General features: G+C 42.8%; 1 protein-coding gene across 4 annotated transcripts in view; it reads right to left on the bottom strand.

Moving 5' to 3' along the window:
* The window catches only part of LOC137432510 (netrin receptor UNC5B-a), a 430308-nt gene that overhangs the window by 37715 nt on the left and 365141 nt on the right, over window positions 1-27452 (bottom strand). For all 4 annotated transcript variants that reach the window (XM_068124516.2, XM_068124518.2, XM_068124517.2 and 1 more), the window contains 2 exons: window positions 26454-26618; window positions 16737-16915 (listed from right to left, as the gene is read on the bottom strand). In XM_068124516.2, the coding sequence (XP_067980617.2) occupies window positions 16737-16915; window positions 26454-26618 (344 nt within the window). The remainder of the gene's footprint in view (window positions 1-16736; window positions 16916-26453; window positions 26619-27452) is intronic.

The following is a 27452-nucleotide window of genomic DNA, read 5'->3' as shown; positions in this document are numbered from 1 at the left end:
TCTTCAGCAAGTGAAATACATGCTCCATTGGATTTAAATCAGGAGATTGACTTGGCCAGTCTCTGGCAGTGTGTTTTTGGTCATTGTCTTGCTGCATGGTTAAGCGCTGCCCAATGAGTTTGGAGACATTTTCTTGTACATAGGCAGACAAAATGTTTCTGTACACTTCCAAATTAATTCTGCTGCTGCCATTATTAGTTAACTCATCAATAAAGAGGAGTGAGACAGTTCCAGAGGCAGCCATGCAAGCCCAAGCCATGACACACCCTCCACCAGTCCACCATGCTTCACAGATGAGGTAGTATGCTTTGGATCATATGCAGTTCCTTCCTTTCTCCACAATTCTGCCTTTCCATCGCTTTGATAAAGGTTTATGTTGGTCTCAGCTGTCCATAACACTTTGCTCCAGAACTCTACTGGTTCACCTTTGTACTTCTTGGCAAATTCTAATCTTGCATCTCTACTTTTGGTGCTGATAAGATCACTACCTCACACCATCAGAGACTCCTCCTCACTCACCACATTCAAAACATCACTCAAGACCCACCTGTTCAGCACTGCATTCAACATTCAACCCACAGCATTTAACCCCTGACTATCACTTCTCCTTCTCCCTCCTTTTGCTTTAAATATTTCCCTATTGATTCTTGTCTTTTTGCAATTGTTGTTTTCATGTTTTGTTATGCATTATGTTTTGCACTCTGTCAAAGCGCCTTTGGGCTTCATGAAAAGCGCTATACAAAATAAATGAATTATTATTATTATTAAGAGATCTGCATCTTGCGGTGTACACCCTTTGTAATTCTGCTGTCGACGTCTTCTGTGAATGGTAGATTGTGATACTTTCACTGCTGCACTCTGGAGGTTGTTGGTGATGTCACTGACAGTTGTTTTAGGGTTTTTCTTCACAGCTCTGATTCTTTTTCTGCCACCAACTGCAGTTGTTTTTCTTGGCCATTGTCTATTGATAAGTGCACTCATGGTTTCTTTCTTTTTAAAGATATTCCAAATTGTTGGATTTGCTATGCCCAATTGTTGTGCTATGGTTGCAATATAATTATTCTGTCCTTTCAGCTTCAAAATAGCTTGATGTTCTTTCACATAGTGTTCTCTGGTCTTCATGTTGGTTTATGCTGACTGAATCCAAATAAAAGGTAGACTCCAAAGGACGAGCAAAGGCTAAAACCAAGAGTAGACATTCACAGCTATTTTATGTGTTAAAAATCAATGCACCAAGAAACACCTGAGCAACAAGAAAAACCTGCCAGTTATTTGTTATAATGCTTATGCTTACTTAGAATGTGGGGACTGAACATAAAAAGTGCGATTGTTCTACAATGGTAAAACATATACATCAAAATACCTAGAAATAAAAGCTGACCTTCTGTACTGAACCACCTTTAGAGGCCATTTTCCCCTGCAGAGCGGAGGTTGGCCTTTTTCGGGCACCGTGGTCCCCTTTTTGAAGCAATGTTTTATGGCCGGATGCCCTTCCTGCCGCCAACCCTGTTAGTCGCCTCTTGAAACACACAGGGAATTACCAGTGAACTGGTACTCAAATTTGCCGACCTTGGAAGGATGACAGGCTGAGTCAACCCCCCTGGCGTTAATTCAGCGATCGACTCGGATTCGAGCCCAGGATCCTAGGATCCCAAGCAGGCACCCTAACCGATGTCTAAGCCAACACCAGGCTTACTCTTTCCGACAACACTAGGCCAACACCAGGTAAAGTCTGTACTCTTGCCTCATATTCATCTCTTGATCTCAAATCCAAATTTCTTGAGTATATACAGTAGTGATAATAACAAATTTGACTTCACTGTTCCAATACTTATGGAGGGCACTGTACACAGTTGGATTCAGTGTACCACAAGACCCATTAATTAGGCAGGACTTTACCAAGTCATATAATTCAAGATCCTCATTTGGGTCTGGATCATATTATCAGTCATTATGTTCTCTCAACTTGTCTTCTTCATTGAGTGTATCCAGCATATTAAAATGTTGTAGGCCACGCTTTTGGAACTCAATAACATGGGCATGAACAACAGGAACTCCGAGCACGTGTCTATTTTTATATCATTCCGAAGCTCAGTCAAATGTAACTTGAAAACTCAAGTCAAATGTACTCTATATATATATATTGTTGCGGATATGAGATTGGCCTCCATCCATATCCGCTTGTAAATATTCCCCTATTTCCCCAATACTTCCCAACTATCCCCAATCCCCCATTCCCTAGTCCCATTTTCTGTAAACAACACTCTGTAGACCCGACCTTCCCCTATTTCCCCCATTAAATGTCGCATCCAGGTCCACCGCATCTCACGAAGACAACTATAGGACATCTTGCTAGTTATTCTTAGTCTATGTCAGTTAAGGACTCGTTTCCATTAATTCTGACTCTTCGTTGCACCAGAATGTGATTGTATGGCACCGTTAGGAAGTTTAGGACCTCCCAATACCTCCCCGCAGCTCTTCCTCACGGTTCAGCAACAACAACAACAACAACAACAACAACAACAACAGCAACAACAACGGCGGCGGCGCGGGGAGTGCGCGTCCTCACTCCGGCTTGGTTAGCCGCCATCGAACATGTGCTCCGACGGGGTTACCACGTAGGGGCTCGCTGTCAGCTCCTCGTCAAGGGCGGAGCCCGGTAACCCCCCGCACCCAATAGAAGTGGCGGACCGATTCCATCTGGGGCGGAGCCAACGAGCCGAGGGCGTGTCACTCCCCGCTGAGCATGCGCAGGAAGAGGGAGGTGACGTCAGATGCGCGCTGGACTTGAAGGAAGAGAGACGCCACCAACCGAGCGCTGTGACACCTCCCTGCATCTACTGGACCATGCTGTATCCTGTCCCTGAGCCAAGGTGCACCTTGTGCTATCGACTGCCTGTCCTTCCCTGCCATCAATCCCTGTGTAAGTCAGTCTTGTTCCGTTTGTCTGTGGTCTGTCGGGGATAAGATAAGACTGTAACTAAGTGCCCATCTTTTCTGTGCTTTACCTCTTACCTTGTAATCTACCCCTTTTCTGCACCACCAATTATATCCTCCTCCGGAGGTCTTGAGAACTGTACCCCTTGTGTCGTTTCATTTATCCCAGCCGTTGTGTCCTTTCCTTCATTGATTTAGCATAGCGCGATTTGGTCAACGTCGGGTGGAATCGGGTAAACTGTGCGAACACGGCGGCCATTCCGCTCGGCCCATCATAACATCTAAGTCGTGTCCGTAACAATATATATATATATTTTATATATACAGTGGAACCTTGACTTACGAGTGCACCAACTTACGAGTTTTCCGAGATACGAGCCGTCGCTCGGGCGGTTTATTGCTTTGAGATGCGAGCCGAGATCTGAGTTACGAGCTTTCGCCACCCGCCACCAGGTGGGTTCCGGTCACGTGGTTATCTTGCCGTGCAAGTACAGTATCTCTGCCGTATATCGCTGCTGCTTTGTTTTCGCATGTTGGTTATTTTGAGTTTACGCCACCCGCCACCAGGTGGGTTCCGGTCACGTGGTTATCTTGCCGTGCAAGTACAGTATCTCTGCCGTATATCGCTGCATTTTTGTTTTCGCATGTTGGTTATTTTGAGTTTACGCCACCTGCCACCAGGTGGGTTCCGGTCACGTGGTTATCTTGCCGTGCAAGTACAGTATCTCTGCCGTATATCGCTGCATTTTTGTTTTCGCATGTTGGTTATTTTGGAAAATTTCTTAGTTTTAACCATGGGTCCTAAGAAATTGAGTGCCAAGGGAAGAGAGGATGATGTGCTTGGATATAAAACACGCAATCGTCGAAAAACATGAGCGAGGTGTGCGTGTTGTCGACTTGGTGAGGCGGATGTGAAGGCAGCTGAAGATTTTATTATAACTGAGAAGAAGAAGAGGATGATGTGCTTGGATATAAAACACGCAATCGTCGAAAAACATGAGCGAGGTGTGCGTGTTGTCGACTTGGTGAGGCGGATGTGAAGGCAGCTGAAGATTTTATTATAACTTTTGCCGAACTGATAGAAGCCGAACGATACATCCCCCAGCAAATCTTCAACTGTGACGAGACAGGGCTCTTCTGGAAAAAGATGCCGAGGAGGACGTATATAACGGCAGAGGAGAAGAGCATGCCAGGCCACAACTTGTTCAGAGTGCCGGCGATAGCTCGCCTTCTCTTTGTGGAAAACACGGTGAGATCCTTAACATCCAACAACTAATGGGATGCAAACGGGGCGCCCAGTTTAGCGGTACACACATTGATGAATCACCCTGCCTGTGATTCACCCATGACAGGTTATAGCTGGGTCGGGATTCAAACCCAGGCTGGACAGTTTAGAGTCAAGTGTGCGTACCTCCAGTCCAGGCCATCCTGCCAACTTGTATGCTGCATACAGGTGAAATATAAAGCGCGAGATATTTTTATATATACTGTATATTTAAAAAAAAATTGGTGTGGTTTTTGGCGGGCTGGAACGGATTAATAGCATTTCAATGCATTTTAATGGGGAAATTTAATTTGAGAAACGAGCAAATTGAGTTACGAGCTCGGTCACAGAACGAATTAAACTCGTAAGTCAAGGTTCCACTGTATATATATATATATATATATATATATATATATATATATATATATATATATATATATATATATATATATATATATATATATAGTGGTCCAGAAACCCTGGGCACATTTTGAAAAACAATACCTACAATAAACAACTAAGTTTATTATTGTTCTTTGGTGCAAAACAAAACATGATTACTCGTAAATGGATGTGACCACTTCAACACGCACAGGCATCATGTGATAAACAACAGGGTGAGGTGCAACACGTGATATGGATCAGGGTAAGCTTAGCTCACTGTGCTGCACGCGTTTGTGTTTGCATTAGTTCAGTTCATTGTGAATTTGACGCCCTAATATGACGGAGGATATCGTGAGACAGAAAATTTGTGCTGTACGCTTGTATTCTGTATCTGGAAATTCGGTTGAAGTTCACAGACAATTTGTCAAAGAATGTGGCGCCGACGCCATTGACAGAAGAACCATCACCAGACTAAACAAGCAGTTTGATAAAACTGGCAGCATTCTTCCAAAACAGTCACCAGGTAGGCCTCATACTGTTTGAACTGAGGAAAGCAGAGTGGTCATTCAACTACAACTCGACAGTAACACACCATTATCAACTCGTCATTTATGAAATATCACCAACATAAGCTGATCATCGATTTGAAGAATACTAAAACACCTTCATGCGAAACCATACATACCCAGATTCATTCACCAACTATCTGAGGATGATTTTGACAGGCGCGTTGAGGCATGCGAGACATTGCTTGGGTTAATGGATATGGACAATGATTTGCAGAACAGGATCTGTGGTCAGATGAATCCAAGTTTACTTTGTCTGGTTCTGTGAATTGTCATACCATGGTGATATGAGCAGTAGACAACCCATGATTTACTGTTGATCACAACGTCCAGTATCAAGCTAGTGTGTCCGTCTGGGTAGGCATTTCTTCTGGAGGCATTGTTGGACCATTTTTCGGAAAGTCCGGAATATGAAATACAATACAATATACAAATACAATCCAGTACAGGTGAAATACATATAGAGTCTGGCTTAACGGTTAGGGTGCTGGCTTGGAATCCTAGGGATCCTTTGCTCCTTGTAGACAATGCCCCTTCCCATCCTGTGCAGATGCAAGAATGGTGCGATATTATTGTTGGCTTAACGGTTAGGGTGCTGGCTTGGAATCCTAGGGATCCTTTGCTCCTTGTAGACCAGCGGTCGGGAACCTATGGCTCGCGAGCCATATATGGCTCTTCCGGTGACGGCATATGGCTCCCAGACAATTTTGAGTTGAAAAAAAAAAAATTTAAAAAAAAAAAATTTAAAAAAAAAAATCAGTTTGGAACCGATTTTAAAATACTTGTAATATTTCTTAATAATACTGTGTCATTTTAAAGTAAACAGAAATTAGTTTTGAAGATAAATTTCACGGGTCACGGGTCACCCGTGGGTCGGGTCGGGAACCAATGGCTCGCGAGCATGTCCGCGTCATTGTAAAGGTGAAGAAATCAATTTTATCAGATAGCCAACTAGTTTATCCGCTTCAACCCTTGTAACGGAAAAGATGGCGAAAAGAAAAAAAGACGATGATTACCGTGCATTCCAGGCTGCGTGGACAGAGGAATTTGCATTTGGTGAGAGAGCAGGATCTGCGGTATGTCTAATATGCAATGATAAAATTGCATCGATGAAACGGTCAAATATAAAGCGGCACTTCGATACGCACCATGCTTCATTTGCATCGAAATATCCAGCGGGGGACAGCAGGAAAAGGGCATGCGAGGAGCTACAGCGGAGAGTGCAGGCGAGTCAGCAGCAACTACGTGTGTGGACCAAGCAAGGTGACGGGAATTCCGCTAGCTTTGCGGGTGCTTTGGCAATAGTAAGGAATGGAAAGCCATTCACAGATGGCGAGTTTGCCAAAACATTCATGCTTGATGTGGCCAATGAACTGTTTGATGACTTCCCAAATAAAGACAAGATAATCAAACGAATAAAAGACATGCCCCTGTCAGCAAGAACTGTGCACGATCGTAGCATCATGATGGCAAATCAAGTCGAGGAAACACAAATTAAGGACATAAACGCCGGGACATACTTTTCTCTCGCGTTAGATGAGTCAACAGACGTTAGCCATCTATCTCAGTGCAGTATAATTGCCAGGTATGCTGCAGGTGACACACTGCGTGAGGAAAGCTTGGCTGTTTTGCCAATGAAAGGGACAACAAGAGGAGAGGATTTATTCACGTCTTTCATGGAGTTTGCTAAAGAAAAAAAACTACCGATGGATAAACTTATTTCTGTCTGTACTGATGGTGCACCCTGTATGTTGGGGAAGAACAAAGGATTTGTAGCGCTTCTCCGTGAACATGAAAAGAGAGCCATCCTAAGTTTTCATTGCATCCTGCACCAGGAGGTGCTTTGCGCTCAGACGTGTGGCCAGGAGCTTGGTGAGGTGATGTCGCTGGTCATTCGAGTGGTCAACTTTATTGTTGCCCGAGCTTTAAATGATCGCCAGTTTAAAGCTCTGTTAGAAGAAGTTGGGAATCATTATCCCGGTCTGCTTTTACACAGCAACGTGCGTTGGTTGTCAAGGGGGAAGGTGCTCAGCCGTTTTGCAGCTTGCCTGAGTGAAATCCGGACTTTTCTTGAAATGAAAGGCGTCAAGCATCCTGAGCTAGACAACACTGACTGGCTCCTGCAGTTTCACTATCTCGTGGACATAACTGGCCATCTGAACCAGCTCAATGTGAAAATGCAAGGTATTGGAAATACAATCTCATCCCTTCAACAAGCAGTGTTTGCATTTGAAAGCAAGCTGGAAGTCTTTCTCAGGGACAGTGAAACAGGTCGTCTTCTGCACTTTGAAAGACTGCAACAATTTAGAGATGCATGCTTAGCAAGTGACTCCACTCAACATCTGGATCTCCAGCAGCTAGCTGGCTTTACGTCCAATCTCCTGCAGTCATTCAAAGCACGTTTTGGAGAATTTCGTGCGCGCACTGGTCTTTTCAAGTTCATCACTCATCCACATGAGTGTGCAGTGGACAAAATCGACCTGACATGCATCCCTGGGGTCTCTATCGGAGACTTTGAGCTGGAAGTTGCTGACCTGAAGGCATCAGACATGTGGATGAGTAAGTTCAAGTCACTTAATGGAGAGTTGGAAAGTCTTGCGCGACAGCGAGCAGAGCTGGCGAGGGAACACAAGTGGACAGAAATGAAAAATCTTCAACCTGAAGACCAGCTGATTCTTAAAACTTGGAACGAGCTTCCTGTGACATACCACACAATGCAGCGTGTGAGTATTGCCGTATTGACCATGTTTGGCTCTACATATGCATGTGAGCAGTCATTCTCGCATATGAGGAACATTAAGACCAACCTACGCTCACGTTTAACTGATGGAAGCCTCAACGCCTGCATGAAGCTCAACCTCACCACGCATGAACCAGACTACAAGGCCATCAGCAAAACCATGCAGCACCAGAAGTCGCATTAAAAGTAAGACATATTTAATTTATTATACGTTAAAAATACTATATGGCTCTCAATGAAATATATTTAGAAATATTTGGCTTTTATGGCTCTCCCAGTCAAAAAGGTTCCTGACCCCTGTTGTAGACAATGCCCCTTCCCATCCTGTGCAGATGCAAGAATGGTGCGATATTACAACACATTTTGCCACCCCTAAGACCACCCTTCATTCAAAAATTAATTACATAGTCCAGGCCCACCGACAGTCTTCCAAGCCATAGGATTTGATCTCCATATGGTAGGAAGTGCCTTGAGGTAGCCTTGAGGTAGCCAAGCGCTCGGTGATGAGTTTTCAGTGGTACAGAAGGAGCTTCATTTTCGGAGAACTATTAACAATCAAATGCACAGTAGATTAAGATATTCCATTTGTACATACAATTTATGTTGCTCCTCCACCCACATTGTCGTAAGAAACTAAATCGAACCCCGTAACTTGACACGGCTGCATAGCACATGTCGAGTTCCATCACAGTGCTTGCTGCACAACCTGCCAGCAACAAATGTTGCCTGCCACGCGAACACATTGTCTGTACCCTGCTGATCACCAGTCAAGAGGTTTGAAGCCAGGAATATTAAATTTAACCAAAGAATCACACTGACAATATGACATGCCTCTGATGTCATGTACATGAATTATGCCAACACATCACATCCAAACGAGGAGGCATCCATAAGGAACTCAAGCCTTTGCAGACTGAGATCTGTGCCCTGCTGCCTCCTCAAGTTAGGGCGTTCGATTTAGTTTACTAGCGAGTCGATTATGATCACGAATAAATGATCATCAGTATGTGTCCTGATGAGCCCACAATAAGGACGAAATCTAGATCGACATGTCTGCTTTCGACTATTCCTGACCAGAGGCTTTACATCTCAGTTCAGGCCGTGTTCATGTAAATGAGCTTCTGTTGTTGTCAGAGATCTGTCAGAATGGTTGTGAAGCCAGTGTTGGAAAGGTTCTTCACAATTCATTGAGTCAGGTCAGTCTTTTGGGACTGCCACACGTAACATGTAACCCAGTGCTACCTGCCGCATGGTTGGGCTGTCAGCAACTAAACCGACACCCCTCATTGCCTTTGCTAGTAGGGAGAGTGACTGTGACACCCTGCCAAGATAAAAAAACAACACCTGGCAAAGGGTGGATGAGCTCCTGTAGGGAGCCAATGGCCATCCAGTAAGGAGATGGTGTCTCCTAAAAAAACACCCATCTGGTTTGGACTGGTTTAAGTCATACTAAAGACTTTAAAATGGTACGTGCTGTTTCCTTGCTTTGAAAGGATAGAGCATGGATAATCCCCATCAGGGGCATCCATGGGGAGGAGGAAATTCCTTTTGAGGAAATAGCCTGCTGAATACAGACGGAAGCCTCTCCTCAGTGAAAGACACATGAAAGCCCGCTTGGAGTTTGCAAAAAACCAGCTAAAGGACTCTCAGACTGTGAGAAACAAGATTCCGTGGTCTGATGAAACCAAGATTGAACTGTTTGGCTTCCGCCTTGCCACTCTGCCATAAAGCCCACATCGGTGGAGTGTTGCAGTGAAGGTTGTCCTTCTGGAAGTTTCTCCCATCTCCACACAGGATCTCTGGAGCTCAGCCAGAGTGACCATCGGGTTCTTGGTCACCTCTCTTACCAAGGCCCTTCTCCCCCGATTGCTCAGTTTGGCCGGGCGGGCAGCTAAGGGAAGAGTCCTGGTTGTTCCAAACTTCTTCCATTTAAGAATTATGGAGGCCACTGTGCTCTTGGAAACCTTCAATGCAGCAGAGATTTCAAAAGTAGGTGAGCTACCGCTGCATCATCCTGTGCACCAAAAGTGGCTCAAGATAGTACCTCCAAATCAAAATTAATTTAACGTCCAAACCACAATTAATACCATGCTCATAACAACCATTGTAAAGTCATTTAATTATTTTTGCACTATTATATGTGAGCATTGTCTATCTAGTGCAATGTTTTTTGTGGATTACATATACACTGTGTGTATGTGTACATCCTTCCGGAGAGGAAGGCACCAAAGTTGTGTATTTGCAGTTTAGCAATCTAGCCTGGGTTCATTTTTCAAAGCAGCTATCAAGATTCAGACTGGTGCTTTTGGATTGATGTGAAGCTGAGGACACGTCTGCTTTGTTTCGCTAGTTGACATTAAAGATCCTACAGTGGCTCAGTTCCAAATTCCATGCGTGCCTGGACTGCTGGGAGGGGACTGCAAACCACTCAATGTGCAATTTTCCTTGCAAAGAGATTTCAAGATGTGATACAGCAACAAATGGCAGCTCACAGTGTTGTATCCATGATGCGAGGGCCTGGTCTGTACTGATCAGTGGCAATATCTAGAAACACATGCACTATTTGAAATGCTGCCGACGTTGGGTGAGCTGGTGCAAATTGAGGGCATGAAGTCCTCGTTAAACACTGCACATCACTTGCAGGTATGTGTTAACATTGAAATGAACCAAAGAAAACTAGAACAACACTCTTCGACGGTGCGACGTCAAACAATAGGCCTCGGCCCACATTATTGCATCATTATAATACTTGTACCAAGTTTGATTTAAATCCATTCAGCTGTTCTTAATTTATCACATTTTTACCTGACATGACCTTTGACCTCTTGACCTCATAATTTAATCAGTTCATGTTTACATCATTATACATACCTGTACCAAGTTTTAATTGAAATCCCTTCAGATGTTCACAAGTTATCACATTTTTACGTGACATGACCTCTGACCTTTGACCTCGTGACCCCAAATCTAATCAGTTCATCTTTACCTCATTACACATACATGCACCAAGATTGACTAAGATCCCTTCAGCTGTTCTCAAGTTATCGCGGTAACGAAAACCTATCAAAGACGGACGGACGGCCAACCTGAAAACATAATGCCAAAGTCGACTTTGTCGGCGGAGGCAGAAAAAACCCCCAAAAACTAGAAAGCATCTGAAAATGCAAAGCCCGTCCACATCCGCTTTGTATTCAGACGTCTTCTTCTTCCGTTATGCCTTTGACCTTTTGATCTAAAAATGGCTTTATCTTCGATCTTTATCTTTTGATCTTCTTTTTTTTATGGTGAAAACAGATAAAAATACAAAATGAAAATTGACGATTTTATGCAAACTTGATGTTTGACCTTTTCATCTAAAAAATTGGATTCTAGTTTTTGATTGGTAAACAAATTCAGCGATCCAATATGCAAAGTCTTAAAATTTCAGGTCAATTGGAAGAAAATTTTATGCGACGGTGACCTTTGATCTTTTGACTAAATTATTAATTTGACTTCTCCATATGCTCATAACTTTGTTGAAAGGCTCAAATGGTAAAAAAAAAGTTACGGCCCGGACACACAAACACACACAAACACACACGAGCACACACAAACAAACACACAAACAAACACACACACAACCAAACACACAAACAAACAAAAAGACTGCAAAACCCCATCTCCCACTACACAGGGGATGGCCTAATAATAATGTTTTCATTGCCATTTCTGTACATCGATACTTATGTTTCATGTCCATTTCTTTGCCAAATTCTCCCATTCCTTCTCTGCTGGTTCTCATCTGCTGCATTTTTTCCTGATATAGATATCTCTTCTCACATCTTATTGTGTCACTCTTATTCATCATCAATTACTATACTGTACATCTGCAATAGCTCGTTCCATCCTCATTAAATGGACGGACGATTCAACTCAAAGTTGTTGCATTAAACCGTTACAGTTGTCTGCATGATTCCTTGTAAAATACCAAAAAATAATTTCAGTAGAGCAGAGCAGGGCAGCCGAGGGCAGGGCAGCACCGGCAGATATTGCGGAATAATGAAGCATCTCCAACAGAAGATCAGATTTCCATCACCAACGGATGTCTCCAGCCATAGAGAGAGAAAGTCACTGCTCAAGAGCTTAAAAAATCCCTCTTCCCCCATCCCAACTCCTCTTGCCCCATCACATGATTTGACGTGGCCACTTAGATGGCAACTTCCCACCACCGGCCCAATCGGGCCATGGCCCATTGCTCCAGCCAATTACAGTGCTTCTCTGAGACAGCGCGTCCGGTCAATAGCATGCCACATTGTTGCAGCATTGGTAGGGTCCTCCTCGGGGGGCCCTTCCCAAGGTGATGACATTTATGACACTATATATTTATTACGTCATGTCGTCGGACACACACGGACATCAGAAGAAGGGGAGGAGAAGGGAGCGAAGAATATTTTGTCCCATGCTGGGTTAACCTCATATTAATTACCCTCTTCGGGGTCCCTTCACCATTCCTTGCCTGGCCTTGCTGGTTCAGACAGGAAGGACAGATGCAACGACCTTAATCAAATGATCACTACTGCACACATCACCATCTTCAAACAGCCTACAAAAACAGGACGGCATAGCTTAAACCGAAACATGAAGTCCTTATTACAGGTAAAAATCATATGAACACACTGTCCATATTAAGGTCTTAGATTTTAAGAAGTACTATCTAACCCACACATGGAACAATATGTAACAACTAGCAGGACAGCTACCCTGCGCTGTGCCAGGGAGTGGAGAGGGATACCCTAGGCGCAGCTCTGTCCAGCTGGATGAGCTTTTCGGGGCAGTGGTTTTGGAACATGTTGGACATTGAAAATCTATGGAGCTATTGGTCACATGGTGGTTACCTTTTGCCCGTGGCCTGGCGGCAGCACAGTCTAACTCCACATCGTAATATACACTTTATAGTGACCATTGGTGGCCTCACAATAGACAACACCAACGTTTGGTAGCTTAAAACCTAGCCTAGATTCTGAAGCACCTACACCAAAAATGTAGGGCCTGTGTACATGCTACGGTTCGGTCAGAAAGAATTACATAAAAACGCACAAGCAAACACACAAACACTTGAAAATATGTATACATCGATTAAGCAATATCCTATTCTTTGGTATGGTTTTACTTCATAGGAAAAATTCTGCACATTTTGTGAGCCCAGATATTTCATATTTTGTGGTCGTGGCTCTCACATGAAGAGCAATGCATTTGTAACTTGATTATAAAGTAGCTTGGTGGGAGTGGGGGAAATAAATTGGTCGAGGCCGTTTATTCCCGATACATAAAACACCCTGCGACCCATGCCTGCAGAAAACGGATTTTTTGGAACGCCAGCCGCATTTTCCATCCAATCATCATGCAGTTTTGTTATAAAACATTATCCATGCATCGGTGCTCCAACGTTGAAACATTTCTTTCTTGTCAATCATTCAAGTGGTTGCAGAGAAAACAAATTTAAAAGTGAATAAAGGTGAAAAAGCTGAATATCTCGAGATGGTTCGAGCTCAAATATTCCTGGCCAAAACTGAAAAAAAAATCGGGAAAAGGTGGGAATCCCAAATCAATTTCCTGCAATTTTCCACGAATTCCCAGGAAACTATTTATCGGGAAGAAACATAAGCTTGGGCTTTATTTGTTTGAAAGCTTTTCTCAGCTCAAACTAAAGAAGATTAGGCTTGCACCATCTCCGATCTCCATCATACTTGGCGTGTCAGCGGCGTGGCACGATAGACAACATAGAACACGAGAACCACACACGGGAGAGCGCATACCTCCGCCAGGCTCGACAACCTATTTTTTGTGTCCCACTGATAAACCGAATCTGGATTTAGACCTGAATCAAAATCTAATCGCTTGTTCTTGTCACCTATCCAACACATCCACCAAATTTCGTCATAATCCGTCCATAACTTTTTGAAATATCGTACTATGTATGGTTTTTTTGCCCTATCACTCAATGGCGAAGAATCACTTAACAAATTAAAAACTTCTCTGATCCGGATCTCGATTCGAATCTCGACAAGAATTGAATCAATTCCACCTTGTCACACAAGCAACCGGTCCACCAAGTTTCGTCCAAATCCCTCCAAAACTTTTTGAGATATCGTGCTATATTCTGTTACGTGGTCCCCTCGGTGAATACCTGGTCTCAGTGACCCCCGGACCGTGAGAGGAACTTCGCCAGAAAGCTGTATTATATATGCGCTTTCGCCACGCAATCCATATGAATTTCACCCAAGAGACAACTGACGTTCAAGGATATATTTCAATGGTAATGATACCATACAATTTCAATGACACAACCACTGAGATTTTCCCCGAGCAATCAACAATACACAACCATCAACAATATTTCAATGACACAACCACGGAGATTTTCCCCGAGCAATCAACAATACACTACCATCAACAATTCCCCAGCCACAATCAATTCCCTATGAGTAAGATGGCCATCTTATATACGTGTGTCCCGGTGAGTACTCACGACACCCTTTTGGTCTCGGTCCCGCACAATGTCTCTGGGCCCCTCCTGACCAAGATGATAGTCGGCGTCGCCGCACTCGGGCGGTTGAACGAACCCCGGGTGGACGTGTTTCCACCGGGCAGGTATCGTACCCGGCACCCCGGCGACAGCCCCTCGCGGCCACGCGACGGGAAAGCAAGCCAAAAGCCCCACGCCGCTTGCCAGGCGTGTTAGGCCCCAACGGGCGACCCGTACGCGTCTTTTTAGACGGTGTCGCGCACGGCGCCAAACGCTGGGTCGGTGCACGGCCACACGACAGTTTGCCGTCCACCGGGCAGATATCCGTCCCGGTAACTCCTCTCGCCAGACAGGCTCGGGAACGCCGCTTTTCCACACGGCTCAATCAATCCCACCTTTCGTCGGTGCAGGGCGAGGAAGAAGAATCCTCGTCCTTTTCTCCTCGTGTCTTTTTCCTTCCGTTTTCGGTCACTTCCGTTTCCGGCCACTTGTTCAGAAGGGCTCCTGACCCTCCAATCACAACAACCCTTAATATACTACACACGGATAAGCAAAGACCTGAATGGTAATCCACATACCTTCACATAAATATGTAACAATATCGTTTTTGGCCTTATCTCTCAATGGTGAAGAATCACTTCAAAATTCTAGATACTGATTCGGATCTTCACCAAATATTAATCATCTCGTTCTTGTCACATACGCTACCTCTCCACCAAATTTTGTCCAAATGCATCCGCAACCTTTTGAGATATCCTGTTCACAAGTATACAGACAGACAGGGATGGAAACATAACCTCCGCCCACCTTTGCTGGTGCACGTAATAATGAACACCAAAATATTATCCTGAACTTTGTGTTGATTGGAACTTTCAGTGAAGTCCTTTTTCATCTCATTTAGACAAGGGCCTCAGCCAGCGTTCCACAACATGGACAAGGATGGTTGTGGATGCCGATTACTGCACTTGCACAATTCGAATTGAGAAGAAGGGAATCACAAGGCCTGTCACTCTTATATTGCAGAAAGGTTGATGGGCAATCAGGTTTCAACCACTCCACCTCTGATATTGCTCCCTCTGCTCTCTTGGCATTCCGACTCTCCACAGATCCACCAGAATGCATGATCAACCATCCAGGAATCCTCTATCCAAGCTCGTTGCCCACATCGTTGGACTGCTTTGGTTTTTTTTTCACCTATTTATGGAACTGCCTTCTCATATCAACCCAGGCTTCTACCTGTGAGCCCCATTTAACTCTACCTAACCCAACATAGCTATGTGCTGGTTTAATGCATTTCCTCCACAACAGTCTCTTCTCTTTTCCTGTGTATTCACTCTCAGAATATTACCTTTTTTCCTCGATCATCTCACTTTCCCATGAGTCTATATTTTGTACACACAAAAATTAAGTGGAGAGAGAACAAGAGGGAGAATTGCTTCTAATACATGCCCCCTACCGAGTTTCAGTTCAATATGTTATGGTAAGGGGGAAAATCTGGAAAATTTTGCACCAGTAAACACACCATTTTTTTGGGCGGTGTATAATGCCGTGTTCAATGCTGGAAATTATAAAAAAAATAACCTGATGTACATACATTAAGCAAAAACATGTATGGCTTATGTGCATATCTAATACATCATAGTTATATGCAGTACCTGGGATCATTCCAATTGCACTGGGCCATGGACTATAGCCTGAGGCTTGCCGATCTGTGCTGCTTCATTTGGGGTGGAGTCAGGCAAGCTGTCCAGCCAATGGGTGTAAAGAGTGGGGTGGAGTCAGGCCAGCTGTCCAGCCAATGGGTGTAAAGGAGTGGGATGGACTCAGGACAGCTGTCCAGCCAATGGGTGTAAAGGAGTGGGATGGACTCAGGACAGCTGAAAACTGACCCATGTGTAATATGATATTTTCAAAGTCCAAAAAGGCCATAACTCCATGATAAATTAGCGAAATAGCCAGAAATTCAAACTTGTTCTGTAACTTACCATAATAAAGCCATACACCATGTTTCATTTGAATATGTTAAAGGGTATGGAAAAAATTGTAGAAAACCACAGGTGAGACAGACAAATGGACAGATGGAAAGACCTATAGTCCTCTCCGAGTAGCGGACTAATAATAGAATGTTGGGAGGAGATAGCATTGATGGGAAGGAATAAAAGTTGCAAGTATGGAGTATATGGTGGTGGGAGGCAGGTTGCAGGAGTGCGTGGATGTTTTGTCTTATTATACCATATAAAAAAGTTTCTGCAGATTCATAATGTCATCTGTATATATAAATTCCACATACGAAAGTCAACCTGAGAGGTTTACTATCCTAAAGTTAGAAAACAGCCTCACCTGTGCACCCCGAGCTTGTGAGCAAGCAGTCTCCAGTCATGACCATGCGGACTCTGTACATCCAGACTTCCACACAGCTTCTGGCGGATTGCGTATGGCAGCTTAAAAGCTGCGGGACCAACTAGTGTCAGCGCACCAGATCCACCTTGAAGACAACCTCCTGACAGTGGGCTGCAGACCTGAAAATGTCCCAATTCACTTATAGGACAACCACAAATGGAAAACCATACATAATTACAATTAACACAAAACAAGGCTACAACCAAATGTTGATTGTTAAGAAGATGTGTGGATTATTACAACACTAATTTTGTTTAATTATTTTGGAGAGCTATTGTCCCCCATCGCACCGCAGAGCGAAAGGGGGAGTATGGTTTTCCCCTCTGTCCGTGTGTGCGTCCGTCGGCCGTCCGTGCGTGCGTCCGTCCGTGCGTGCGTGCGTTCGTCCGTCCGTGTGTGCATGCGTGCGTGCGTTCATAAGCGAAGGACCGAATTCTAATTTGGTGTGTGGGTGCAACTAGGCATAAGGAAGAACGCTATTGCAAATTGGGTCGCCACGTCAAACGCCAAGATGGCCGCAACCATATATATGTCTGAACCTTGTGAGCGAAATATCTTGAAAAATAAGCGAAGTACTAACTTATAATCTGGTGTGTGGGTGTATCGAGGCATAAGGAAGAAAGCTATTGAAAATTGGGTCGCCACGTCAAAATCCAAGATGGCCGCCACCATATGTATGTCTGAACCTGGTGAGCGAAATATCTTGAAAAATAAACGAACTACTAACTTCTAATCTGGTGTTTGGGTGTATCTCGGCATAAGGAAGAACTCTATTGAATATTAGGTCGCCACGTCAAAATCCAAGATTGCCGCCGCCAAGTATGTCTGAACCTTGTGAGCGGAATATCCTGAAAAATAAGCGAAGTACCAACTTCTAATCTGGTGTGTGGGTGTATCTAGGCATAAGGAAGAAAGCTATTGCAAATTGGGTCGCCACGTCAAAATCCAAGATTGCCGCCGCCAAGTATGTCTGAACCTTGTGAGCGGAATATCTTGAAAAATAAGCGAAGTACCAACTTCTAATCTGGTGTGTGGGTGTATCTAGGCATAAGGAAGAAAGCTATTGCAAATTGGGTCGCCACGTCAAAATCCAAGATGGCCGCCACCATATATATGTCTGAACCTTGTGAGCGAAGTATCTTGAAAAATAAACGAAGTACCAACTTCTAATCTGGTGTGTAGGTGTATCTAGGCATAAGGAAGAAGGCTATTGAAAATTGGGTCGCCACGACAAAATCCAAGATGGCCGCCTTGCGTCTTCCACTTTGTCAACTCATACGATACGATGTCTCTCCGAAAAGACCGACTGGACAACCCTCCCATCCACTTTCTGAATAATCCTCTCCAAGAAGTTCTGTCACTCAAGCTTTTGGGTCTCACTATCTGCCATGATCTTTCCTGGGAAAACCACATTTCAAATCTGGCCTCCAAAGCCAGTCGCCGACTGGGCATCCTCCTTCGTGCGAAGTCCTTCCTTGGCACACCTGAGCTCCTCACCACATACAAGGCTTTCATCCGCAGCTCAATGGAATACTGCTCTCCCCTCTGGGCTGGTGCTCCTGCCTCACACCTAGCTCGTCTTCACACTGTTGAAACCAAAGCATTCAGAATCATTGGAATCTCCCGCGATGAAGCTAACTCCAAGGGCCTCTCACTCACTCACCGCAGGCAGGTTGGTGGTCTTTCCGTCTTCTGCCGACTCCTCTCTGGCCTTGCCCCCCCAGCTCTCTCTGGGCTCTGTCCCGCAAATATTCCTACAGGTCGCACGAGATCTGCCTGCAACCCTCTTATGGTTAAACTGCCAAAATCAAGACTCTCTGCTCACCTTCACTCCTTCATTCCTCTTTTCTCCCGCCTCTGGAACAAACTCCCTCACTCTCTTCAATCCCACTCCACCCTCCAGGTCTTTAAAACAGCTGTTCATCACCATCTCTTATCTTCCCCCATCCAAAACCTTGATCTTTTCTACCCCTGCTAATTTCACCCCAAATCGACTTTTTTGAAATACCAACTTCTGTCCTGGAAGTCCTTGGTGTCCTTGTGTTTTATACTTCTCCCATCCCCCCCCCCCCCTTCCCACGCCTCCTCCCCCCAAGCCCTCTTCCTCCCACACATCTCCCTGCTCTCAAATGTTATGTTTGTGTGCTTCCCCTTCTCTCCCCATCTTGTCTTCTGCTCCCTCTTTTTATATATTTTGTTTGTCTGGTTGATTTGTTTGTGAAATAAATGTTAGCTCTTTCACGAGCCTCGATTCAGTATACAAAAAAAAAAAACCAAAAAAAAAAAACCACTTCACCGACGAGGGACCTAGGCGTAACGCTTGTTTACATTATAAAGAGACATAATGCATATAGATTCTGAGGATTCTTATTTTCCCATGACAATAATGTCATGCAACAGCAAAACCCCCAATGCATAGCTCATTTCTGTTGCAGTCACAGTCACAAATATGAATGACTAATAGTAAGGTCAATGTTTAAATACATATTATTTTGATGCACCATCTTAACTGACAATCAATTTGAGCTGCCTGGCATAGTTCAACTTCCTGCAGTTCAAAGCTGGCTTTCACAAAATCAAAATGGCATTGCCACTATATTTCAACAATTAATGAATCCCGCAAGGTTCAAATTACACTCACTGATGGGTTATCGGGAAAGTCGGGTAGATTGCGCAGCTGCACATGCCATGAACGGGCCCATATAGTCGGATAGTTTTTGCAGGACAGGCCGCAAGATAGCAACTTTTTGGGCGAGTTGATCAGAAATTTCTCCGAATAATTTGTTGTGCAGAGGCACACATCTTTCTTGCAGGTATGTTTCCAAGTATTTTCGGCCTTTTTCAGTGCTTTGTGAGTCATTTCATGTTACACTCTTTATCTGGCGTGCACCTACGTTTGGCCGCCCGATGGATTTCGTTATTAGGGGTTTCTGCGCTTGTGCACCGAGTATTCTGGGGTGGATTGTGTCATTTTGAAAGTCACGTATTACATACCCTATTCAAATTGAAGCTTTGGCTGATGTGTCTACCAATTATTTTACAGTTCTCACATCTCTAACCCAAAAATGTCAACAACATTTTAAATAATGTAACCATCAAATATGCAACAAACTCTTGATATCCTACTTCTAATGCGTAAAGCTGTACAGACAAACCCTGCTATTTATACTCAGAATGTACAACTACACTAGCTCATGGAACTTCCTTTCATGGTCTACCTCAATTCAATTTTATCAGCAGATTGGGTTGCAGGTTTGTTGTAACTATCTATGGTGTTAAAAATTCTACTCGATCCTCAATGTCCTCAAAATTATACTCAAAAAATTGTACTTTCCAGGCCCCAGTCCTGTGTTTCCCTTCTCTTTATGTTGACATTGATCAGGTTTCTCACCTTCACCAACCAAACTTGAGTCGCGTGAACCCTCTTACTCTCTTGTTTGTTACAACACATTCGACTTCTGAAAAACCGTTAAAACCAAATAATGGTGAGAGGTTTACCTCTTGATCGTGCTATGAAAGAGGCAAACAAAAAAACACGTATTTTCCCAATTCAATGCACAAAGTGCAGTTAGAATCCCCTTCAGTTTTCAACAGAGTCTATTGTTGGTGCTGGTGCAACATCATAGATGGAACATAACACAAATCTCCGACGCGTAGCCTCCCTCTTCCAAATATCTGCCAATGACGGCTTTCTCCAAATAAGTTGGTTCAAGTGCTCCCAAGCACTTGAACCGCCTAAACTGCATTGCAAGTGCACATCATCCTATCTTCTTCTTCTCTTTCTCACGCTTCAGCCTCAAGTAAACTCTACCTTTTCCTATTCTCACATCGAGATGAAAACTACTGCCTAAATCCTGCATCCCTAACCGAGGCCTTGCTGCGCACACTGCACTGAACCCTATATTTCCTTGCATCCCTTCATCCACTCTACATTCTGCCTCACAGACTACCTATAATTCACAACACGACCACAATCATTTTGACATTGACAAAGTCAACAATAAAATAATGGGGGCTTCTCATGCTTCACTCCTATTCCAATGGTGCCTGATGGAACACTGTGGCAAATAACTCAAAAAGAGCTGAAAAAATATAGGTAACTCTGACCCACTGTGGCTTCCCTGCAAAATCGAGAACTACTACAATATATAACATGAAAGCTGTAGCTATTTTCGAAGAGGCTGTGGGTGTGGCAATGTAGCAATTAGTGTTGCGGCAATTTGCATCAAATCATCTGCTAATGGGCACCATACCAGCGAGGATTTGGCACATGCAGACTTAGTTATGATACCATGCACAAAGAGGCGGAAGATTACAACGGAGCAGTTTAACAAGACTCCAATTATTTGTTAGTTTCTTTGAAAACCATGCTTTTTATTATCATCCCTGAAATTCAGCCATAAAATGCAGGATCTCATTAACAACTGAGGAAACAACAACAGAAATCAGGAATAGTTATTTGCTCTGGATATTGAAAAAAAACAATTTTACCCACTCAACATCAAGAATTTACCATCGACGCAGGATTGCGGAAAACTTAAAAAAGGTGTGGGAATCACAAGTGGTGCAGTAAATCATTTTTTGTGTGAACACATTTACAACGGCAATAAAAATGTATTTTGTTCCGAATTTTATCGTGATGGTTAGTGGTTCTATGCAGATAAAGGATACTTTCTCCTAATCTATTCAACTTGCATGAACAAAGTACACTGTAAGGCATAGTATTGGTTTGTGGGGGAAGGTGGAACCTCCAAAAGTGGCATGAAAATCAACAACCACGAGGATGCAAATGATACAACTCCCCTGGCAGGAACTGCAAGAGAGCTTGGAACTTTTGATGGAGGTCATGTGGCTTGAGCAAGAAAATGGGTTGATTTATTAACACCAGCAAAATCAAACTAATGACTTTGAGTGACCATCAGCATGGAAGGGATACAACTACCCGGCGAAAGCAATCATAATTGTTTGTACTTTTAATTACCCAGGTGCACCGATGACAGACCCAGGTGGTTGCTCTATGGAAATTGAGAGAAGAATTGTATTGGGAAAATCACCAAAGGCAATGTTTTGTGTAAGATTTAGTTCGATTGCGAGATACGTAATAACACCTATGTTCAGCTTTACATATTCTAGTGTTTTTAGTGTCGTTTTATATTGGTGTGGAGCATGGCCCATGAACAAGTCTGAGTTGAAAATGGTAAACACTTTTGATGTGTTGGTGGAGATTGCGGAGTATCCCGAGGGTTGGCAGAATGACAAACCGACATGTGATAGAAGGGATGCAAGCTCAGAGGAGGCTTTGTAATATGGTGGCTGAAATGATACCGAAATAGTCATAAAAAGAGGGGAAATCGCAATTTTGCAATGGTGAATATACAGGGTATTAATGAGAGCACAAGGAGGACAGAGATATTAAGAAGGTGATGGTGCATATCAGATTTATATTTTAACTGAAGAATCAATGCATGGAGTGAACGTTTTGGTGGAGATTAAAGCATGGCATGATGCCATCTAAAAGAATACAAGTCCTCAGGTATAAGGAGACTCACAAATACAACCACTACTACCATCATTAATAACAAAAACTCCATTTCGGGAATAAAATCATAAGCCCAGAAAGCCGGTTGGAGCAAAAAAAACAAAAAACCCCACAGACGTGACTGTATGTGTGTGTGTGTGTGTGTGTGTGTGTGTGTGTGTGTGTGTAGATATATATATATCTATATATCTATATATCTATATATCTATATATATATATGTATATATATATATATATATAAATATATATATATATATATATATATATATATATATATATATATACAGTCATGTGAAAAAGTAAGTACACCCCATGTAAAGTTTTGACTTTTTCAACATATTTCAACATACAGCTATTTGATCTTCATTTCAACAATATTTATAGATAAAGGTGATATAATATAACAAATATCATGAAACATTTACATTTTATAGTCCATTGTATAATTTAAATAAACATAAATGCAAATTTCGCATGTGGAAAAAGTAAGTACACCCCTACCTTTATCACTACTTCAAATACCTAAAATTAGAATCAGGTGCACCAGCTCAGGTGCAAATGATTAGAACATCGTTAGAGAGGATCTTGGAGGAACCTGTCTTATTTAAACCTCAGACATTTAGTTTGGTTTGCACTTTGTTGTTGAAGTGTGTGGCGTCACCATGCCTAGATCAAAAGAGCTCTCTGAGGCCTTCGGAAAGAAGGTTATAGATGCCTACGAGTCTGGGAAGGGATTTAAAAAGATCTCCAAACAATTTGAAATCAAACATTCGACTGTCCGGAAGATCATCTACAAGTGGAGAAGATTCCAAACAACTGCCAACTTGTTCAGGCCAGGCCACCCCAGCAAGTTCAGCCCGAGAGCAGACCGCAAGATGCTGAAAGAAGTCTCTAAGAACCCCAGAATGTCATCACGGGACATACAGGTAGCTCTTGCCACTGTTGATGTCAAAGTGCACGAGTCTACCATTAGAAAGAGGCTGCACAAATTTGATCGACATGGGAGGTGTGCCAGGAGGAAACCGTTGCTGTCCAGAAAGAACATCAGGGCAAGACTAAAGTTTGCCAATGAACACCGAGGCAAAGACCAACACTTCTGGAACAATGTGCTCTGGACAGATGAGTCAAAGGTAGAGCTATTTGGCCACAATACCAGAAGACATGTTTGGCAAAAACCAAAGACAGCATTTGACCACAAGAACCTGATACCAACTGTAAAGCATGGTGGTGGAAACATTATGGTTTGGGGCAGCGTTGCTGCATCAGGGCCTGGGAAGCTCACCATCATAGAATCCACTATGAATTCTTCATTGTACCAGAGGGTGCTTGAGGATAATGTGAGGCCATCTGTCGGAAAGTTGACGCTCAACCAAAGGTGGACCTTGCAACATGACAATGACCCTAAACATACCAGTAAATCCACCAAGGAATGGCTGAAAAGAAAGAAATGGAGGGTTCTGGAATGGCCAAGTCAAAGCCCGGATCTAAATCCCATCGAGATGTTGTGGGGGGATTTGAAACGAGCTGTGCATGCAATTGAGCCTGCTGTGCAACAATTTTTTGTTGAATAAATTATTGCAAAGTCAATTTCTCATTGTTTTTTGTTCAATTAGATCACCTTTATCTATAGATACTGTTTAAATGAAGATCAAATATTGATATGTCAACATATGTTAAAAAGATAAAAATTCATTTCATGGGGTGTACTTACTTTTTCCACATGCGAAATTTGCATTTATGTTTATTTAAATTATACAATGGACTACAAAATGTAAATGTTTCATGATATTTGTTACATTATATCACCTTTACTTATAAATATTGTTGAAATGAAGATCAAATAGCTGTATGTTGAAATATGTTGAAAAAGTCAAAACTTTACATGGGGTGTACTTACTTTTTCACATGACTGTATACATGACTGTATACACACACACACACACACACACACACACACACACACACACACACACACACACACACAACCCGACACACACACACACACACACACACACAAGCATACACACACACATACACAAATGCACACACGCATTTATTTGTTTCATTATTTATATCGAAAACCCACCATGTCTTGATACGGCGTATACATGATTCAACAGTGATACATAAAACGCTGGAAGTTTGTGCCTTTGGGCACAAAGCCAGATGCGGAATCGGCTTTGCCATGTGTTACAGCTCGCCGAATAGCGCATTGGCAGATAAAGGTCGTTAGACAGTTCTGCATGCCTGCGGCTGTCTTTTAGCAGCACTCTGTAGGCCTCATGAAAATTCTCCAGCAGGGCAACAATCTAACAAGTCTCCTTTTTTTTTTTTCATTTTGGCTGCGACAGTACAGGCCATACGCCATGCCATTGGTGCCAATGTACCAGATTGCTAACCATCTCCACTTTGATCAGGCAGATGTTGCCTGTCTGGAAAATAGCTTTGTTACAGATGCACATTGCACACATTTAAAAAATAATAATTAAATAATGGGAAATAACAAACAATAAATACGGAACGGCCTTGTGATTGCAGACAATGATTTTTGGTGAGACGTATCACATATGACAAAAGCACGACAGATTCCTTTGGTGCATTTCACAATTGAACAATAAGCAATCGTAGCACCTATACATCAGACATAAACTACATTTGTGATTTGTAATTGATTTAAGAAAGTGTATTTGGAAAATAACTACACAAAGCAGCATTGAAGACAATATTATACTCCATAACACATTATTTGCTTGATTTTATTACCTGTGAAAATCGAAGATTACATTGGTTGGTGTATTGGTTGGTCTTGTGCGTTATTCTGTCTGTATGTCTGTCTGTTTGTCTGCTTGTCTGCCTGTTTGTTTGTTGGTATGTCAATTGCCTACAGGTCACAATTTCAAACTGATCTTTACAACACCGCACCAAATGTTAGAGTTGGTCATAAGGAAAAAGTCTATTGATTGTGAGGTCAAAAGGTCAACACAAGCCAAAGGTCATCAACTTAAGTGGAATTTCTAAAATCCTCAATTTTCATCCAATTGACTTGAAATTTGAAGAGGATTTGCATACCAGGTCACTCAATTCAACCAATTATTTTTGAGGTCAACGTAGGCCAAAAGGTTAACATAGGCCAAAGGTCAACAACTTAGGAGACGTTTCTAAAATCCTCAATTTTCATTGGATTGACCTGAAATTTAAAGAGTATTTACATATCTGATCACTTAATTCGAACAGCAATTATTTTGAGGTCTAAAAGGTGAAAAGGTCAACATCGGCTAGATTTCTATAATCATCAATTTTCATCTGATCGACTTGAAATTTGAAGAGGATTTGCATACTTGATCATTGAATTCAACTACCAATAACCTTTAGGTCAACATGTGCCAAAAGATCAACATAGTCCAAAGGTCAAAACATAGGTGGAATTTCTAAAATCCTCAATTTTCATCCGATTGACTTGAAATTTGAAGAGAAAATTGCATATCAGAACACCGAATTCAACCACCAATTATATTTGAGGTCAACAACTTATTTTAGAGATTTCTCAAGTATTATGGCATGCACCACATATTTCTTGTTGTATTATCCATTAAAATGTCACCATGCCTGCCAATGCATGATACAGATTGCATCACAACCTGATTTGCTCAATGTAATGCAATTTTATTTTGTGTAGTGGCAGCTGTAAAGATTAGTATTCCTTAGTAATGTATAATTATATTTAAATACTCAAATACTAATTCGCCGCCATTGTCGTGTAGTTCAGTATTAATCTTAACATTTTGGACAGGGTTGCTACAGATCATTTCGAGAGGTCTGTGCAGTCGTTGTGCCCTGGAATGGCAGAAACTTGCTCCCTCTACTCCCATAAAATGCAGAACGCAACCATAAGTAACCCAGATGGGAAAGGTCAGTGGATTACGTGTTGCATGAGACAGTGTTATAAGACAGAAAGCACACACGCGGCCGTGGCCTTAAACAACAGCTGACATTATTAGCTTTTGTTAAGGACAGACCCATCTGCTTCTTCTTTTCTCTCATTAAACTCCTTGAGGCTATAAAAGCATGTGACCCCGAACGTGCACCAGTGCCGTACGTTGCGTGCGTCGTGCACTCACATTGTGCAGCAGGGTTTGAACGTGCAGGATCTGACCCTCGCCTTCCAGCTGTTGCACACATAGTTTGCAAGAGAGCTCTGCTGTGCTCAAGGCATTGCGCTCCAGTGTGAACATGCAATGAAGCAGCCGCTGCGTTCCTGGCCAAATGTGTCCGAATGGGATATCCTGGTGCCAGATTGAGGGAGGACGGGGAGAAGGTTGGAAACGTGGTAAGAAGTACTGGACATGCACTTTCCCAAAACATGCATTTCTGGCCTCAACATGTGTCTGTTGGCACATCAGAAAGCATTTGGGTTTCAAGAAGTAGCCACCTCAAGTCCAAAGAATTTCATTTATTTCAAACAGAGTAATGATGAATGGATGTGTACAAAATAGTATCAATCACTTTTATGTTCATTATCCCACCAGCAAAATCATTACGTGAGCCAAAATGGATGCTCGTCATGTGGCAGGAGGTACATTTGGTGCTTAAATATCTCTGCAGCTTCCCTTTGTTTCACTCTTGGCTATCTCCAAACATTCGCCTCAAAAATGTGTTTTGTATTTACCTTCAAAGGAGACCATTATATACTGAAGCATTCAGGAAGCAGGAAATGCCTGACTGCTCTACAAAAATGCGATTTTTAGCTGCTTGTGGCATTTCATGCATATTCATTCAATCTTGTCCCTTTCAATAACCCGCCCTCTGGCCATCCTGCCAGAACCAAAGGATGGAAGTCATGATTGCACACCACAAACCCATTGCTGTCTGGAATTCCTCCTGGCTCGGGGCTCCTGCATCATGGAGCCAATTATAAACACACTCCACAACTTGTGCTGCAGTATGCATTCTGTATCCAGTTCTAAAAACCACCTTTGTCTCGAAGAGATGTTTGCGCAAATTTCCCAGAAATATATAGAACATAATTAGACTTATGTTGTCATGTCCGACAGGAAAACACGACCACATTAAAGAGAGGGCCATTTAATGTGCCTGATTTATAGTGTTTACAACAAATC

Source organism: Myxine glutinosa, chromosome 8 (genome assembly GCF_964187855.1).
Source record: "Myxine glutinosa chromosome 8, kmMyxGlut1.1, whole genome shotgun sequence".
Classification (NCBI taxonomy): Eukaryota; Metazoa; Chordata; class Myxini; order Myxiniformes; family Myxinidae; genus Myxine; species Myxine glutinosa.
This window is presented reverse-complemented; position numbering and strand designations above follow the sequence as displayed.